Source organism: Apostichopus japonicus, chromosome 22 (genome assembly GCF_037975245.1).
Source record: "Apostichopus japonicus isolate 1M-3 chromosome 22, ASM3797524v1, whole genome shotgun sequence".
Classification (NCBI taxonomy): Eukaryota; Metazoa; Echinodermata; class Holothuroidea; order Aspidochirotida; family Stichopodidae; genus Apostichopus; species Apostichopus japonicus.
The window spans coordinates 11,720,049-11,737,159 of record NC_092582.1 but is presented as its reverse complement, the minus strand read 5'-3'; the positions used below and the strand labels follow the sequence as shown (position 1 = coordinate 11,737,159).

The 17,111-nt window shown below is 36.7% G+C and overlaps 1 protein-coding gene and 1 long non-coding RNA gene across 2 annotated transcripts; one reads left to right on the top strand and one right to left on the bottom strand.

Moving 5' to 3' along the window:
- The first annotated feature begins 1,596 nt into the window (after positions 1-1,596).
- Positions 1,597-6,426, top strand: LOC139964008 (uncharacterized). Its single transcript, XM_071965300.1, has 3 exons — positions 1,597-1,926; positions 3,242-3,347; positions 4,691-6,426. Exons 1-3 carry the CDS (start codon positions 1,662-1,664, stop codon positions 4,854-4,856), a joined length of 537 nt encoding a protein of 178 aa, XP_071821401.1. The 5' UTR covers positions 1,597-1,661; the 3' UTR covers positions 4,857-6,426.
- A 4,430-nt stretch (positions 6,427-10,856) lies between these two features.
- LOC139964189 (uncharacterized) lies at positions 10,857-16,673 on the bottom strand. Its single transcript, XR_011791910.1, has 4 exons — positions 16,294-16,673; positions 14,253-14,409; positions 13,508-13,638; positions 10,857-12,556 (listed from the first exon to the last, which is right to left on the bottom strand). It is a non-coding gene; the product is annotated as an uncharacterized lncRNA (long non-coding RNA).
- Between the last annotated feature and the right edge of the window lie 438 nt (positions 16,674-17,111).

Genomic DNA, 17,111 nt, shown 5'->3' with positions numbered 1-17,111 from the left:
AGGAGACTTCCCGTCACACTGTAAATTGTGATGAAACAAATAAATATACAAATACAAATATAAAAATCCCTACATAGTCATTTCCCTGCTGGGATTACAGTGTTAGTGTGGGAGCAAATAAGCTCAGGACATCCCAGTTTATCCCAGCATTGTTGTCATCTTGGTATGTTTTGAGCAAGTTATATGGGCCTAGCATTGTGTCTGGATATATTTTGGAAGGAAAGGAGACGCGAACGTTACGGTACAACGAAAGAGATTAAACATATGTTACCTTACTTCGTGTTGAGATAGTATAAAACTGAGAATCTATATAATTATATGTCCTTTCCCTTATTTGTTTTTGATTGATTTATAACAATGATGTTTTTGTTGCTTCAAAATATTGCTAGAAATTCGTTTTTTGTTGTTGTTGGTATTATTATGGTATGGTATGGTACATGTTACAATGTACTAATTTGAGGCCCTGCGATTAGTCTTAGGCCCTGTGAAAAGTCTTATTTTCTTCAAAAAATATTTAAGCTCTTTGTCATGAATTCCGAGACATATACGAATATAAAAGTACAGAACTTTCGACATACAGTGTGAACGAAAAGGCAAAATAGTTTCGAAATATCCAATTTATTCACATGCTTAAAACAATTCCAGATACCTTACGGTATTTAAATAATCACACCATGAGAATGGCCTGTTCAGGTCGTTCATTTAACCAGGGCCCTCTAATGTCCCAAGGGCTGTATCCAACATGTTGTGCCAACGGATCACTACAGCCAATCAAGCAAGATAGCCAAATGCAGATGAAGTGAGAGTGAAGAGTTCCAGTTCTCGCCCTTTAACCGGGGCTCATTACACCCTATAGCTACGCAAATGGCTGCAAGAAGTTGATACCCGGTCCATTTTATAGATTCAACACACTATACATACACCATTCATATTCATTTGAAAGAATATAATATTCATTCGAGGTAAAATTAAGTTCATTATACTCCTAAATTATATTGCATATTGAAACTATTCATTATTTGTTTTTGGTTTCGTACGAGTTCCTGGGTGTTTATCAACGTTTCATGATTCGGTTGTATGAGAGTCCCTCTGAGGGTATAAGTGGTATCGCACACTTTTGTCTCTGCAAAGTAAGTTTACCTTCGCTAGCTCAAAGGCCGATGGGCATCAAAAGCTTTAAGCTCAATTTGCAAACCCTATTTGCTTTTCCATATTTTCTGTTATATTCTGAAGTATTGCGCAAACTTACAGAGAAAGCAAAAATTATTTCTTCAAATTGGGTAAAAGTGTTTGCTAATGTGCAGATGTTCCACAATGTCAATGTCAAGTGACAACCACTCGTAAACTGAGTTTACATTTAACTGGTAGCAGTAAAACTGAAAAGGCAGACGAATATATTCATTGAACTTTAACTAAAACTTAAAATAACCAATATGACACTTGAGGCCAAGCGGAAATAAAACAAAAATAGAATCAAACGTCCATTCAACTTTTATCAAGGTGGCTATCAAAAAAAATAGTAGATTACCTATACTTATTTAAACTGCATTGTGCGGTCCACTAGTACCATATCTGTTTGACATTTCTACTTGGTCTATTCACCTAACTCCGTATCATTTTTGTGGAAAAACGTAGAAATACAGACCGCAACATAAAATATCATGAAGCTGTTTGTAGCAAAAGTCGTCGTTGTTTTCGCAATGATTTTTGGTTTTACTTTATCGGAATATTCGGTAAATGAAACAAAGCAACAAACAGCTACTGGTAAAGACCCAGCTAATGCAATAGCCGGGCACTCCTCGGAGACCTCGGCTGAAGCTCCTTATGACGATTTTGGAATGGTTTTGCCTGAGCTTAGCCAAAAGGTACCAGTTGAAGAAAGAGATCCGAACGACAAACCTGACAACGGCGTATGCTTCAATGACGGTAAATATTCATTTAAAAATAAATATAATATCTTTATATATATATATATATATATATGTATATATATGTATATTTATATCTATATAGATATATATATATATTTATATATATATATATATATATATATATAATAAATATTCATAAGTTCTCCCATCCTGGTCCGCTTCGATGCTAAACTTTGGGCAATTATTTTGGATATAGTTACAAAACCATAGATCTGTATTGTATTCCTGTTGTATTATTAATTATCAAAGGGTTAGGGATTATCTCGGTTTATCAATCGTATGCCAGAGTTTTAAAACGAATTTTTTCGGTTCAAATTGTCTCGATAATTATTAATTCATATTACAACAGAAACAATGAATAATGTAACATTGGCTCCCCTTTGATTAATTAAAATTAATTACTTATAGTCCAGTGAAGGTCTACTCTTGTCTGTTAACAGCGATATAGGGCTCCTCAAACCTGTCTATTTACAATTGGTTTATAGTATATGTAGAATGTACATTGCGTGTTCGAAGTTTCGTCCTTCTTACAAGAGATAATGTTTAACGTTCAAGTGACCCCCCCCCCCCCACACTTCTCTACATCGCGATGGGTAGGCTATGAACAAAGAATGGGCTGATAACCTGTACAGTTATACGACCTTGGCGTAACCAGTATACAGTCTGCAAGTCAAGTAATCTAAGAAGGAAGGATATAAGTATATACATATAAGGATACTAGATATATATCTATTCACGCTCATTTGTTGTGAAGTGGATCTGATTGGTTAATTAACTGTAAGATGGCAGTTTAAATTTGTTCCATGTAGATCATGCATTTTGTTGTTTTAAAACATCTTCTTTACTTTTAAAATAAGGAAACCAGAAGCACATATCAAAGCACTAAACAGAAAACATAGTAGTTTGTTTGTCTTGTTCAACCCTGATTACTTAAAAAGTTTGTTTCACTTTTCCTAATTTCATAATGACCTTTAAATAATTTAAAGAAAAAAGAGGATGCATGGATAGTTAATTCTCTATCAGTATTGCAGGGGTGGAGAGCCCAGTGGTAAATTTTTCTATGCTCAACTATTCACAACGAGAGTTGACGTTATAACCATTGGAAGAAAGATTGGTCGCCAGAAACGCAAATATACGTTTACGTCTTTTGTTTCAAAATTTAAACTTCACGATTAAAATTAAATTAGGCTTTAATATATTTTCAGACGATAGAGGTTGCGGCGGGTGGAGTATCGAAGGGGTTAAATTTGTTAACAGATGGAAGAATTTCAACTATTAATGTTCCTTTACCGTCTTCGTTCATTTGCCAGGTACACTTGTATGTTCAATTCCGGGTGCAATACTGGACTACGTAGGTGCTCCTGGATGTATTTTCTGTTTTTGTAACGACAACCATGGAGTCACTTGTTGCCGAGAGTGAGTACATCTTCCAGTTACTAATATTACTTAAGACTATGATTTTTTTGCTCACATATTGACATCGAGTTCTAGAATTATAAGCAATGAACTTCAAAACTTAATGTATGGTTCGCAATTAACAAGTTATTACTCAATGTTAGCAAAACAAGTTGCATGCTATTTTCCAAGCGCTGTTTTAATATTGATCTGGACGTTACTAATTGAAGTCAATTTATGTGACGAAGTTTATTGGTGTACTTATGGATCATAAACTGAACTGGAAAGAACACTTTAAGAATTTATCAAACAAACATCCTAAAAGTATCGTAATTTTACATAATGCGAGCCATGTTTTAAACAGTGACGCACTTTATATTTTATTCTGTGCAATTTTCCTTCCATATCGCAATATATGGGCTGAAGTATGGGGAAATACAAGTCTAATCTTTCTCCTTTGATTTTAAAGCAAAGTATGATATGTAATGAACACTTTCAAACTCATACGCATGAACTTTTTTTAAGTTAACAATGTTAAGATTCTCTCAAATAATTCAGCTCAGCACAGGATGAGTAAAGCTTATCACATGTAATTGCCACCTTCCAAACTCTCTTTAGCATCAGATGGTAGATGTAATACAAAACATATAAATAATTTTAACAAAAATATGTAAGAACAAGAAAAAAAAACAAATTTGAATTTCTACTTCAGAGGTCAAACTTTGGAATTCATTTGATGATGATATTAAATATTGTAACTCAATAGTTCATTTTAAAAAAAAGTACAATTTTTTTTTTTATTTTTATTGGAATCTCAGATGGATTCAAATTAAGATCCATTCAGTAAGTAACTGTAAAACTAATGAAGTGTATGTATGTGTATTAATGCCTATTTTCATGTCTTCTTTCTTTTCCCATTGTTCTCATTTTGTTGTTTACATTGTCTTAACGTCTTTATAGTCATATCTTGAGAAATATTGAGAGATAGGTAGGGAAAACGATTTAATAAGTATTTACACTTATGTATTCTCCTTTTCCAAGCAATAAATGTACAATAAGATAACAATAGCATGTAAACATGTAAATACCACTTGCATATGTACACACTAGTCTCTATTATAGTTCTGTCAAATTTTCTACTTACTGGAAATAAATCAATGAATGAAAACCAAATAGAAAAATGAAAGAGTGATTCAAGTTGCTTACAATGTATGGTTCTCGTACCAATGCTTTATCTTGGGTGACTTATTTTAAAGACAAGTGCCGGTGGAAGGTCAAAATGGATTAAATGCATTGGGGTAATTGATTGAAATCAATTTAACTATCTTTCTGTTCTTCTTATTTTTGTGTCTTTTGTTTTCCAGAAAGCCTTATCCACACGTCGAGGATCCTAGTCTCTGCAAGTTGTTTCTGGATCCAGAAAGCTGTGAATACCAGCGCTCTAAGAAATGCAAATCCTTCTGTAAAATCTTGGGCTGGTATTTCTCTGACATATCTCATCTTCTCAGCGTTCCATTAGCAATGCCTTAATATATTGATCCCGGATGATTGAAGGGGAAGTTTACTCAGTTCAACATTCTGATCTCACTTTGGGTTGTATCAACTCCTCCTTGAGGAATGTAATGTAAATGTAAATGCCTTGAAATTGAAATAGATAGCCAACAACTGTATTATCACAATTCAATACCCACCCACTCTCTACCCTAGGAACATCTGAATTGTGGTAAAGAGAAATCCAATCAGTACAATATTTGATTTAAATATAGAAAAATATGTTAATCTTTATTATTAAATTTAAAGTTACGGAGGCTGAAATTGCTGGATATTTCTTCAACAATACCAACTGGAATGAAAGCAGTTGTTTCCAACGGTCCACAACATATCAAGATTAAGTTTGTACCTACAGTAATCCTCTAAGACTGCATTATATGTGTTATAATATCTAAACAGGTGTTTCTAACGTACGATCCTCGGTTGCTACTGACTACCATGTGATTCTCTAACATGTTTAGGTAAATTACTGATGTAAGGTGGGTGGGGGTAGGTGGGCTCAGTTTTGTGTAACGTACTTTCCGTTAATACTGGTTTCCAACAGTATATGCTGATAGTTGTAACCGTTCATGGTTTAACATGTGTTGTAATGTTATATACTCCTGGTTAATTGGTAAGCTAATACTTTAATATTTCGGTATTAACTATTCACGTTACATGAATGGGTTGAAGAATCATATAAAGAATATACAGATAACATTGAAAGTATTACGCACAGAATTGTATTGTCTTTTCATGAAAATTCATGAACAAAATATTCATCTATTCCAAGCAGTTGGTACTTCATTACCTAAGTTATCTTAACTCATGCAGCGAGTGGGAGAAATAAAAAGTGCGTGGATTCTTACAATTTCTCAAGTTTTGATCTCCAATAAGACATCTGAGATACAAATTTACGAAAAGAACTCGCGAAAAGCAAACGAACAAACTACTGCTTTAAAATCACGCCTCAATATGAAAATAAATTTTCAAATTCGAACTGCATTCACGGTCTGTGAATCATCTGATGCCATTAAGCCTCCAAAAGTGAAGATTATAAAAATGAAATTGTGACCTGTTTAAGCTTTTCCGCTTTTTTCCCCTTCATTCTTCTTCACTAGTCACTTTATCCTACCTACCTCCCGTGAGAAGGCATATTTTTTCAGTAACAATATTATAGTCAGGGTTTCTGTTTTGATTGTTTCTCATATTATTTCTTCAAAGCTGCCAATGATTCGATTTCATTCGATTTGAAAGTTTCAATTGTGAATTTGAATCATTAATAACGATAATGTTGCGATATTGACTTTAATGTTATTTAATTTACAAGATATGTTATAATATATGATAATATGGCAATGAAAGTTTTTTAAAAGTCTATGTAAGGAACTATGGAACTCAAATTTAATTAATCTCTGAAACCATGTGCTTGAAATTACATGTAATTGTAACATGAATATAAAATGGGTATTATAAATACAACCAGAGTAAGAATATCATTACAAATTTGTGGCTCTTTAAAAATGTCAACAAAGACGAAATTTCAAGACAGAATATAAAAGTATTATGAAAGTTAGTATGTTATCTCTCTGTTATCTGTAAATATTATGATGTGAGGGGCGAACGTAGTTGCCTTATCGTGTCATATCGAAGTTAGAAAAGAACAAAACTCTTCTAATATACTGAATTTCCACTAAAAGTAACTTTTGTCAAAAAGAACGTTGGATTCAAAGTATATATATCATACGAGAAATGGGACTTCCTACTATAACATAAAAGTGAAAAAGCCTTCAAAAGTTTGCCTTAGTTGGCTTATTAAGTGCACACTGTACGACAACAATAGGACAATTATTTCATTGAGCCATGACCAGTCTTAAAAGCTCAATGGAACTACTACCCCCCCCCCCCCACACACACACACCAGCACCCATTTCCCCACGCTCATTCGGCTTTTGAACAGCACACTCTACAGTATCTTTGTCATTAAACCTCTGGACAGGTGTATTTGTTTATTTGTTTTTCAAAACGATTCGCCCACATCCTGGTACAGTAACTCCTTGAAGCTAGGTGCAATAACATATGTAGAACTGCAAGATCATAAATCTTCAAATCTATATATCATGCTATTACTGATCTGAGTCAGTCAGTCAATAAAGGGATGAAACTCATTCATATAACCCCTCCCCTCTCCCCCCACACACATCAGTACCCCTTCCCCCCCACACACACATCAGCAGTGGCGGCGGAACCGGGGGGGCTTGGGGGGGCTCAGCCCCCCCCAATGAAAAAGTTGAGGGGGCAAATGCATGATAAGCCCCCCCAATATTTACCAAGGCCCCGAAACGTGCATCTGCCCATTTTTCAATGCATACTTGTCGATCTGTCCGATGCACACGTATACTTTATAGGTGTAATAATTTAAGTAATTGCTGGGGACCCTCAGCCCGTCCCCTGGCTATAGACCACATTGTCACCCCAACCGCGTCTTCACGCCCCGTGAAAAGTGGAAGCAGTGAGTGTGAGTACCGGTAAGCGTAACACAACTTCGTCTTAGGCCAATGACTTGCCTCATTTCAGCCAGTTCTCCAACATCCCCTTACGTAGTGGCGGAGCGTCCATATATACAGTCGGGGGCGGATGCCCCCCCCCCCTGACGGACTCAAATGGACTGCTGGCGCCCTTTTCAGCTTTTCACTGCTTTTCACTTATTCGCGATTATTGACTATATTATTGCGCTCTCATATACCTATTGACATTTGTCATATTCTGTTGGTGTAATTTTCCGACAAAATGGCGACGAAACCTATTTCTTCTCCGTTTATCTGCAAATTAACAAGGGTCATTTCCTGCAATCTAGGGAGTATCTTTACTCAAAAATTTTCTGTACGCTCCGCGCCAACCTGTGGTGGCGCTCCGCTTAGATAGTGTCGAAAGGGCCCCTACAGACCATTCCTGCCCCCTGACCAATACCCCTAGCTCCGCCACTGCCCTTACTACACTCAAAACATCTTTGCGAGTACACTGCGAGTAATAGCTACTCTCTTAAAACACCATCGAATATACAAATTAAAATGTTTTTACAGACTTTTTTACGTGCAATCTGAGAAATTGCAGGCTTGAGACCCATATTTTAGGGCTAGGTATTCGCAGCATAAAACACTCGGGAAGTGCCGTTTCCGGCCATCTGGGGCTTTGAAAAAACCCAAAATTTTCTTGTACGCTCCGCGCCAACCGATGGTGGCGCTCCGCTTAGATAGTCTCCACGCATTAGCCCCCCCAATAATTTTTCCGTTCCGCCGCGCCCGCACATCAGTACCCCTTTCCCCCACACACACCTTTCCACCACACACATCCGTACCCCTTTCCATCACACATATCCGTACCTCTATCCCCCACACCCATCCGTACCTCTTTCTCCCACACCAATCCATACCCCTTTCCCAATCCCATTCGTATGTCATTCTACATATGACTGGCGTATTAATTAGTTTCACCTATCAAAACTTCAAATAATTCATTCAAGGGCAAAGTGTTAATTATGCAAATGCTTAAAATCTTTAGTCCAGACAGCAAACTGAAAGGTCATATGGTCAACGGAGTTAAAATGCGAAGCAACTTTAACCAACGGTATGTTACAACATGGAGCTATTTCGGTATTTGCTCCATGGTTACAACCACGCAAGAGGATTATATAAAGTGGCGCTATACTTGTATATGTCGTTTACTTCTTACTACGTAACTGTTTACGTACTTGAAACATCAACTTGGCAATGCAACTTGCTAGAGAACATAGTACATTCATACGTGTCACCTTTCACGAAGGATTGTCATTTCCCAGTAATTCCTACGGAAGCATAGACGGGACATGTCAACGGATGTTTTGATGAGCTGCAACGATTCGGCAAAATTACAAAAATCAGAAAATTTAAATTTTGGAGTGAGGCTTGAACTCATCGAAGTGACAAATATCTGTAAATTGACGTTTTGACTACACAAGACCAAATCATCAAAGTGACAAAAAAATCTGAAAATTGAAATTTTGTCGAGATCATGGTCGAGATGCATCAACTCGTCAAAATGGAGGATATCTCAATATTACGGAAGCGTAAAAGGGACATGTCAATTGACCTTTTGATGAGTTATTTATTCGTCAAAATGAATCATATCTTACATTAGACGTTTTGAAGGGACGCATCTCGACAAAACAATTTTTAACGCAATACGTCAATTTTCAGATGTTTGACATTTAGACGATTTGGTATGATGTCGTCAAAATGTCAATTTTTAACTTCTTGTCATATTGACAAATTGTTGCAGCTCATCAAAAACGTCACTTTACATGTCCTTTCTACGCTTCCGTAAATTATAATAATGCAGTTGTCACCATTGTGACGTGGCTTCAACTATGCAATAGGTTTGATCTCTTGAATGCACTATTAGACTACCCAACATTTTACACAAAGTTACATATCCGTGTTGCTCTAATATCTCGTGAGACAGGAAAGATGAGTGCTTTATTTATAAAGTGATGAACTTTGAATATAGTCATCTATGGGCCTGTGTACGTAAACTCTGTAGGCATAATTCATTGCTACATTGTTAACGTGTGATTGATTCCTTAATTCTTAAAGGTACCAAGAAATATATGTCGTAAGAATGAACAACGAGAAATTAACTAGCTGGGAAATTATGTAAAACCTTATAAAGAGCGAGAGCAAAGGACTGTTTTGCTCGTTCAAAAGCACCAGGCTGAGTATCAGGTCCTGTGTTTTACCAACTGAGCTATCTTCTACCCCCCTCCCGCCCCCCCCCCCCACCGAGATGATGACGTATCCATATATAAAACCATTTCTTGTTTCTTCATAACTTCTCTGTCAAGTTAATGCTGTTCATTTGTTACTATATAAACATAACAAAGTCATAATTTCTCTCAAAATGCCTTAACTGCCTCTTTCTGGTTTGTATCAAATAAAATGTTGATGTCATCCGTTCTTCACTATACACAATGTGCAAAATAGACCTACTGTGGCTGTTATAACTGCAGCACTCCAGCAAAGACATGGATATTTATCGATCGCCACCAACTAAGGATTGAATACTTAGTTGGTAGACTGTTCAAGAGAATCTACCTAACACAGGCAAAGCAGAGATATTTGATTGGCACATGATCTGTTGGGCGGGGCTTGCAAATTTTGATTGAAGTTTGTAGAATCTACGGAAAATCTGGTGAATTTTATTCAGCTCAAAATGTTTAAGTACAGATAACTCAATAAAAAAATGATTGTAAATAAAAAAAATTGCATAGAACGGTGTTATTTTCACTGGGCTTTTAGGGCAGTAAGCTGGAAAGGTCGAAGATAAAATTTGGCAAAAACACATTGAGACTTGAACGCACTCAACAAGTTCGCCGTTTAGTTTTACAAGAGGTGTGTGGTGGGCAGGAATTTTTATTTTTTATACCTTTTATGTTATTGCAAAATCGGTCCAGAGGAAAGGAGAGGTTAATATAAGGTTTTACCTAGACTAAAATGTTTACAGAGTCCCGACACATTTTTTCAGTGTGACTTTGTCAACAAATTACCAACAATGTATGCTGTAACTTCAGTATCTAATTTCAGTTCAGAGCTGATATAGGCTGACGTCACATCCTGTAATTTAAATGACAATGAAACTAGGACACCTTTAGAGTAAATATGTATAAACGCTCAAACTGTCAAACGTCCGTGTTTTATGCTCAGGCATGATGATAATTCAGACGATCTTAGCAAGAATGTATACAACTTATACTAGTCGTGTTTTCAATCTACGCATGCGTCATTGTTATTTACGACTAAAGTTTGGATTACATTAATACCAATTGTTTACTTAATGAGCCCGATTTTTGTGGACATTTATGATTCTGATGTATTTAAAGTGCTTGAATTGTGGAAGAGTTTTGAGACAAGTGATTTTAAACAGTCAAAGTAAATTAAAATGTGTCGTTTAAAGTTGATGGTACACTCTAAAAACACTTGGGTTAAAATTGACCCAAATTGGGTCACTTTTTGACCCAAATGAAAGTCAGGAGGGAACCTAACACATTTGGGTCAAACTGACCCAGAAAATAAGGTCAGAATAAGTGACCCAATTTATGGGTTGAAAATTTGACCCAGAAATATTGGTAAATATTGACCCAGGCAAGGGTTATGATGGAAAATCAACCAAATTTGGGTCAGCTTGACTCTTATAGGAAAAAATACATAAATACAAAAGGATTCATTTGACAGAGCAATTTATTGATATAACTCCTTCAAAGAAAGTGAACTGAAATGTAAAATTGCAACAAAACTGAATGTTTCATTAACATGGTACCATAGTACAAGATCTAAAGGAAGGAATTGTTTGTAGCATTACCAATGATTTAATATATTTTTTTACCCCATTGCAATTTTTACATAAACAATTTCAACATTTTATTAGACTTGAATGGATAAAATACAATTTGCTGAATGTATGAACGAATACTTTCTAGCTAGACATGTGTGTGTGTCTTCATAGTGATAGTTATCAGCTAAAGCATAGACTAGCTCGCATGGGGAGGTATTTGCCTTACTTAAGATGTAATAACAAAAGAAGAAAATGACAATCAAAACATGGTTGCCAAATTTTTAAAAGATGGGGTGATGGATGGTCAGGCTTGAAAATGTTCACTAAATTAGGCCTCGTAAAGAAAGATTCCCCTCCCCCCCCCCTTTAACACTTATCCATGGATTTCATTAAACGGCGGCAAGCCTATAAGTAATGAGTCCAAATATTATGTGTAATATTTATACTTCTGTTGTACATAACCCAGCACAGGTAAATATTGTATATGTAAATATGTGTAGAATGGATACGCAGATTTCTGCATTCCAAGAGCCGTTCAATTGAAAATAGTCCAAGAAATTTATTTAGAGCAGATAACTGGGACTGGACAATCCATATAATTTCCTTCTTAAATTTCATGACAGCAAAAAAATTTGTGAGCTGCAACTTTGGAACTGGAATTTATGAGATGAAAACAAATATGATCATACAGGCTGAAAACGTTTTGCCAATTCTTAGAATACAAACATATCTTTGCTTTGTATATGAGGCAAGTATGCCTAGGTCCCATAAACGTGATTCAACTAACAGTTGAGATTTCAACTAAAATCACACAACTTCAGATGATCATAAAGGTTGCTCGGCATTTAACAAAATTGTGTCCAAATTCTTTCAACTGTAATGTAAAAAGGAATTGTAATGGACAGTTGAATCGATTGCCAAGTTAATTCTAGTGTTGCACTGTGCGACTATTGTTTCAACTTTGTTGAAAGTTCTTGTTGAAGCATATATATGGGACCCAGGTATGAAAATTTTCAGCCCTACTTCATTTTGATTTTCAAATATGTCTTCAATGACACAACTGATAATGACATTTTCCCAGGTACATCAATGTCGTATACAACAGTCTGGAGGAACTGCCAGGTGTTGTATGATTGCAACTGATAATCCATATCAAAAACATGAAAACACTTAAAACATAAATCAATGGCATTAAGCAGCTACTCCTGTGGAATGGCTTCTCTCTGTATGATTATGTAAGTTTGTTCCGGGCTAACCCTGCTGCTTCCAATAGTTAGAACGAATGGTTGCTTTTGTTTCACCCCTTCAAGGTAGTGTAGAAAATTGGTTCCAATCTGAAATGAAAAAGAAAAGTTATGGAAGCAAACTTCTTAGATTTATTCAAATACTGCCTTCCATATAGAAAGGATCATATATTGTAGTACTCCCCAGAAGGTGGGGTATCGATAGAAGCAATCTTTGTTTTGATTAAGGATGTGCAATATTTAGCATTTCACAACTTCAGTGATGAATAGTGCCACAATTTCATAGAGGGTTGTAGAGGTGCCAGGTATTTTATGCATTGTACCGAAAACAAGTTTTTTTTTACTAGTTCAGATATTAAGAATTGTCGGGCCTCTGTAAGTTAATTTGAGGCTCATCGAGGAACCCTAGACAATTGATTATGGATTAACACAGTGTTCAAAAGTTAACAAGACAATTATACTTTCCCACCATACTGCCTGGAATACCGCAATGTCCTATCCGATCGGTGTGAATGAGATTGTACACTCTTCCACTGCACACTCAACATATTCTGCATTCACATTTATATACATATATGTATTCATATATCATGTGTATACTGGAATGAGGAATCATTGTTACAACTCTACCTGTAATAAATTTGGTTTAGGGTTTGTACAATGCAACCTGGTGCAGTGGTCTGTGTGAGAACTTGCTAGTGGGTAATGTTTTCACAATTTCTGGGGCTGGTGAGCTGCAGAGCATTAGTGACCGATGCTTTGATAGTCCCCTTCCACCATTCCCATTGGGAAAGTGGCTGAATGCATCGTTCATGTCTTTCAGATGGGAACATAAAATGGTGGTTCTAGGAGCAGGGTGGGATTGTAATTTATGAATGTCTTGTCTCACCAATCGATGTACAATGCTCGAGAAGAGAAGGCAAGCTCTTTGCCTGTTTCATCCATAATTGTATCGTCTGTCAATTTTCCTAGATGAACCTGTAACCGACGATGATCTAATAAAAGGAATTTTTTCTACTTCAAATTTAGCTTTCAGCTCACCTTTTGCAAATCCACAAATGAAGTTAGGGCATCTTCAATTGTAGCCCCTTTTCCTTTGCCCTTCACCTTCTGTGACCCAACAGGTAGAATGCATGGAATGCACTGCAGTGCAATGTTGCATACTTCATCATCTATAAAGAGGGAAAATAAGAACCTTGGGGAAAGATTCACAGACTTAACACTCATTGAGGCACTGATTATACCCGTGTTATAAGCTAACACATTTGTGGTAATATATGATGATATATCAGTTAAAAAAAAGGCCTTCAGTGGAACAATATGCATTATATAGTGTGGATAGGATCTCTGACGGCTCTACAAATCCACCAATTTCTCAACAGCATCTCTGATTGTGATCCAAAGTTGGGTGGATGCCAGGCCAATGAATGTTCGACGCTGAAGCAAGACAATATTACCAGAATTCTGATGCGAGAATAGAAAACATTTGTAGCTTATAACAAATCCGATGTCATCTATGTTGACTGTGCAGGGTTGTGCCCATGCCAGACCTGAGACACCTGTGTACTGACACATGGCAATCAGGCATAATACTTGACACTATTCTGTTATCTGACTGGCCACCTTAATCCCCTGACTGACCCCCTCCTCCAAATACACACCATTTTCATTATTTCCCCTGACTGAGGTGAAGCTCAACCGGGGCCCAGTGACACATCACTGGCAGTGTCACATGAAAACAGTTCACATGCATTTTACCTGGGTTAAGTTATTGCAACTTAGTTACCTGATAGTTGACTGCTGTCTTGATCAATCCCCAGGTGTCAAGACCAATTATTTTGCTTGTCAGCATAATGCAGTAGGTTCCTAGCGAGTGCAGGTGTCCATAACAGGAACAATTTGTCCCCACACTTTGGCTTGACGACTTCAAAGTCCAGATTGATCTGAAAAAGGATGAAATATGTGACAAGTCTGCACAGAAGCATTTTTTTGTGCCCAGACTTGGACTGTGAAGATTTTTTTCCTATATAATTTTTTTACACAATGATGATTCATGATATATACAATATACAATAATGCTATGGAAAAGATTTACACATTGTTAGTGTGGGTGAAAACAACTTATCACAGATAATAGCTTTCAAATTGGGAAATTTTGGTAGCCCATCGTTCTACTGCTACTCAGTGTTCTGACAGTTGTGGTAGTCCAACGTATATTTGGTTGTCTAGGGCTACACTCTGCTACAGCCTACTGAACTACCACATATTTCGAACCCTGACGATTATGCCAGGGCCTATATAGATTTAGGTTTGTCTGGTGCTGGCATCATAATCTGAATATTTTCAATGAATGTTGAAGCAATTTAGCTGAAAAGTGCAGTTACAGGTTCCCCGTGCTACTCACTTGTTACAACACCCCACCCCCCCTGCTTAACTGTACATACTTAATTTGTAGAATTTATATACAAGTATTTATCGTAGGGTATCTCAAGGTGCCCGAATACTGCAGGGCTCGAATACTGCGGGGGCCCGAATAATGCATATTAACGTAGGCTACCTAACAATACGTTCCAATATTACCGTATAGCAACGTGCTCAAAAAGCGCTATGAACAAATAAGATCTGCTAGGCCTACTTATTTTCAACCATAATATATGCAAAACAGGCTGTTTTTTCACATCTTGACCAATAGACCTAGCATAGGCCTAACATTCTAGGCTAGGCCTAAATGTTATTTTGTATGATAATTCAAAATTTTCATTGCCAAGAAATTTTCAAATGAAATTGTTGTAAATTTATTCCAAGTTCTGCCTCTTTTTTGGTCTTCTTTGCCTTTCGTTCTGTAGTCAGATAAGCTACAGTATGTTATTACACTTACTGCTTAATCAGATGTAACATTAGCTATTTAACTAGGCCTAAGCTATTTTTGTTATTTAGGCCTAACCCTAAAATTCTGGTAAAAACTCTTGTTCACAGGTGCTTGTTCCATATCTAACGTTAGACCTATAACACTATACGCAGTAGGGCCTAGGCCTAACGTTAGGCTAAATGCTTCAAACTACAGTAGCTGCCCTGTGTGTACAAAAAAAACACCCCATTAGCCTGTCCAAATCTAGCCGTCATCCTCATGATCGCAAATAGGCCTAGCCTAGGGGCCTAATCATATTAACTTAGCAAACTTGGCACAACAATGCTTAATTATGCATCGTCAACAATGCTTACTGATGGAGAACTTTGTGCATCGTCATATTTATTTTAAATATGCAGTTCGGCAAATGTAAGAATATGGAATAATGCTTGGTCTCCGTGCAAGTCCATGGGTCTATCCACGGGCGATCATATCGTTAGTAATAGGCCTAGGCCTAGGGCCTATAGGATATATTGACATCTTACTTCTAAGGCCTATCGAAAACATTGCATTTTTTGTACGTAGGCTAACTGGCAGCGACTAGGCTAAACGGGTCCGTTTAACAACATGGACAGAACTTTCTGTTAATTAGCTCCATATTTTACAATTTCAACCATTAGGGGCCTAATATTCATATCAGGATTGTGGATTTGTATACCGGATACTAGAGCCTAGTAGAGGTTTCGTACATATATACATCATCTCAATATTTTAAAGAAACTACTTAGGCTAACAAGATAGTGTAATGTTTACAGTTCTTGCCTACGTTAGGCCTAGCCTATGTTATGGCTTAGCGTTAGGCCAGTACGACTACGAATTCAGTCACCGACTTAGCCTTACGTTATGTCTTCGTATGCTACGTCAGCATTACTTGAAATTTAATTACATATAAAAAAGATATTTGCACATGATACCATACCTTGGAATGAATAAGCCCATTCCATCAAGCCCCATTCTTCTCATTTATCTTTCACAAACGAATCCATCTGTGCTTCTGATCATGATCTGATCATGTTCGCTCTGTCAGCAAACTTGTCCGACAGCCAATTTGTCTATGGCGCGCGCGCAGGGCCAATATTATCAGACGGTCAATGTGTGTTCGTTAATTGGCTGATCTGACATGATGCACTCATATTCCTATAATGTTGACCAATCGTAGTGCAATATTATTTTGACTCGTTGATGAAAGTCAGTTTCGGACTTAGCATTAGGTCAGCTTAGTGTATGGTACAACCCAAATTGGGTTGTAAGACCATCGACCCTGCGTTTGGGTCAAGAATATGACCCAGGTGTTTTAAGAGTGTAAGTTTACTTTTTACGACAGATGAAGTCGAGATGAGCAAGCCTCATTTTAACGGAACTCTTTAGGAGTAAGTTGAGCTACTTCTTCAATGCAAACGTTTGATGACATAAAACAAACAAGAACAAAATTCGTGCTCAAATTTATAAAAAAAAAGGAGTTCACAGTTTAACGAGGGTCAAATGATCTTTATTTAAGATTGCGATTATAGACTATTATTATACATACAAATGTGATGCAGAAATATTACAATAATTGTCCCAAATTGTTCTTTCTGGGACCACAAGATTATAATCATCGTAGGTATTGAGTTCATAGATATAGGTTAGTTACAGCTCGAAGTGCAATCCAGATAACCTGTCCAGGAAAACAAACACGAAATCAAATGAAGATTTTAACGACAGCACTTTACTTTATACTTCTTCAGCTTTGTATGG

Coding starts and splice junctions, on each gene's coding strand:
- LOC139964008 (XM_071965300.1), top strand. CDS start 1,662: ATGAAGCTGTTTGTAGCAAAAGTCGTCGTTGTTTTCGCAATGATTTTT. Junction 1,927..3,241: donor CGGCGTATGCTTCAATGACG/GTAAATATTCAT, acceptor TTCATTTGCCAG/GTACACTTGTATGTTCAATT. Junction 3,348..4,690: donor GGAGTCACTTGTTGCCGAGA/GTGAGTACATCT, acceptor TTTGTTTTCCAG/AAAGCCTTATCCACACGTCG.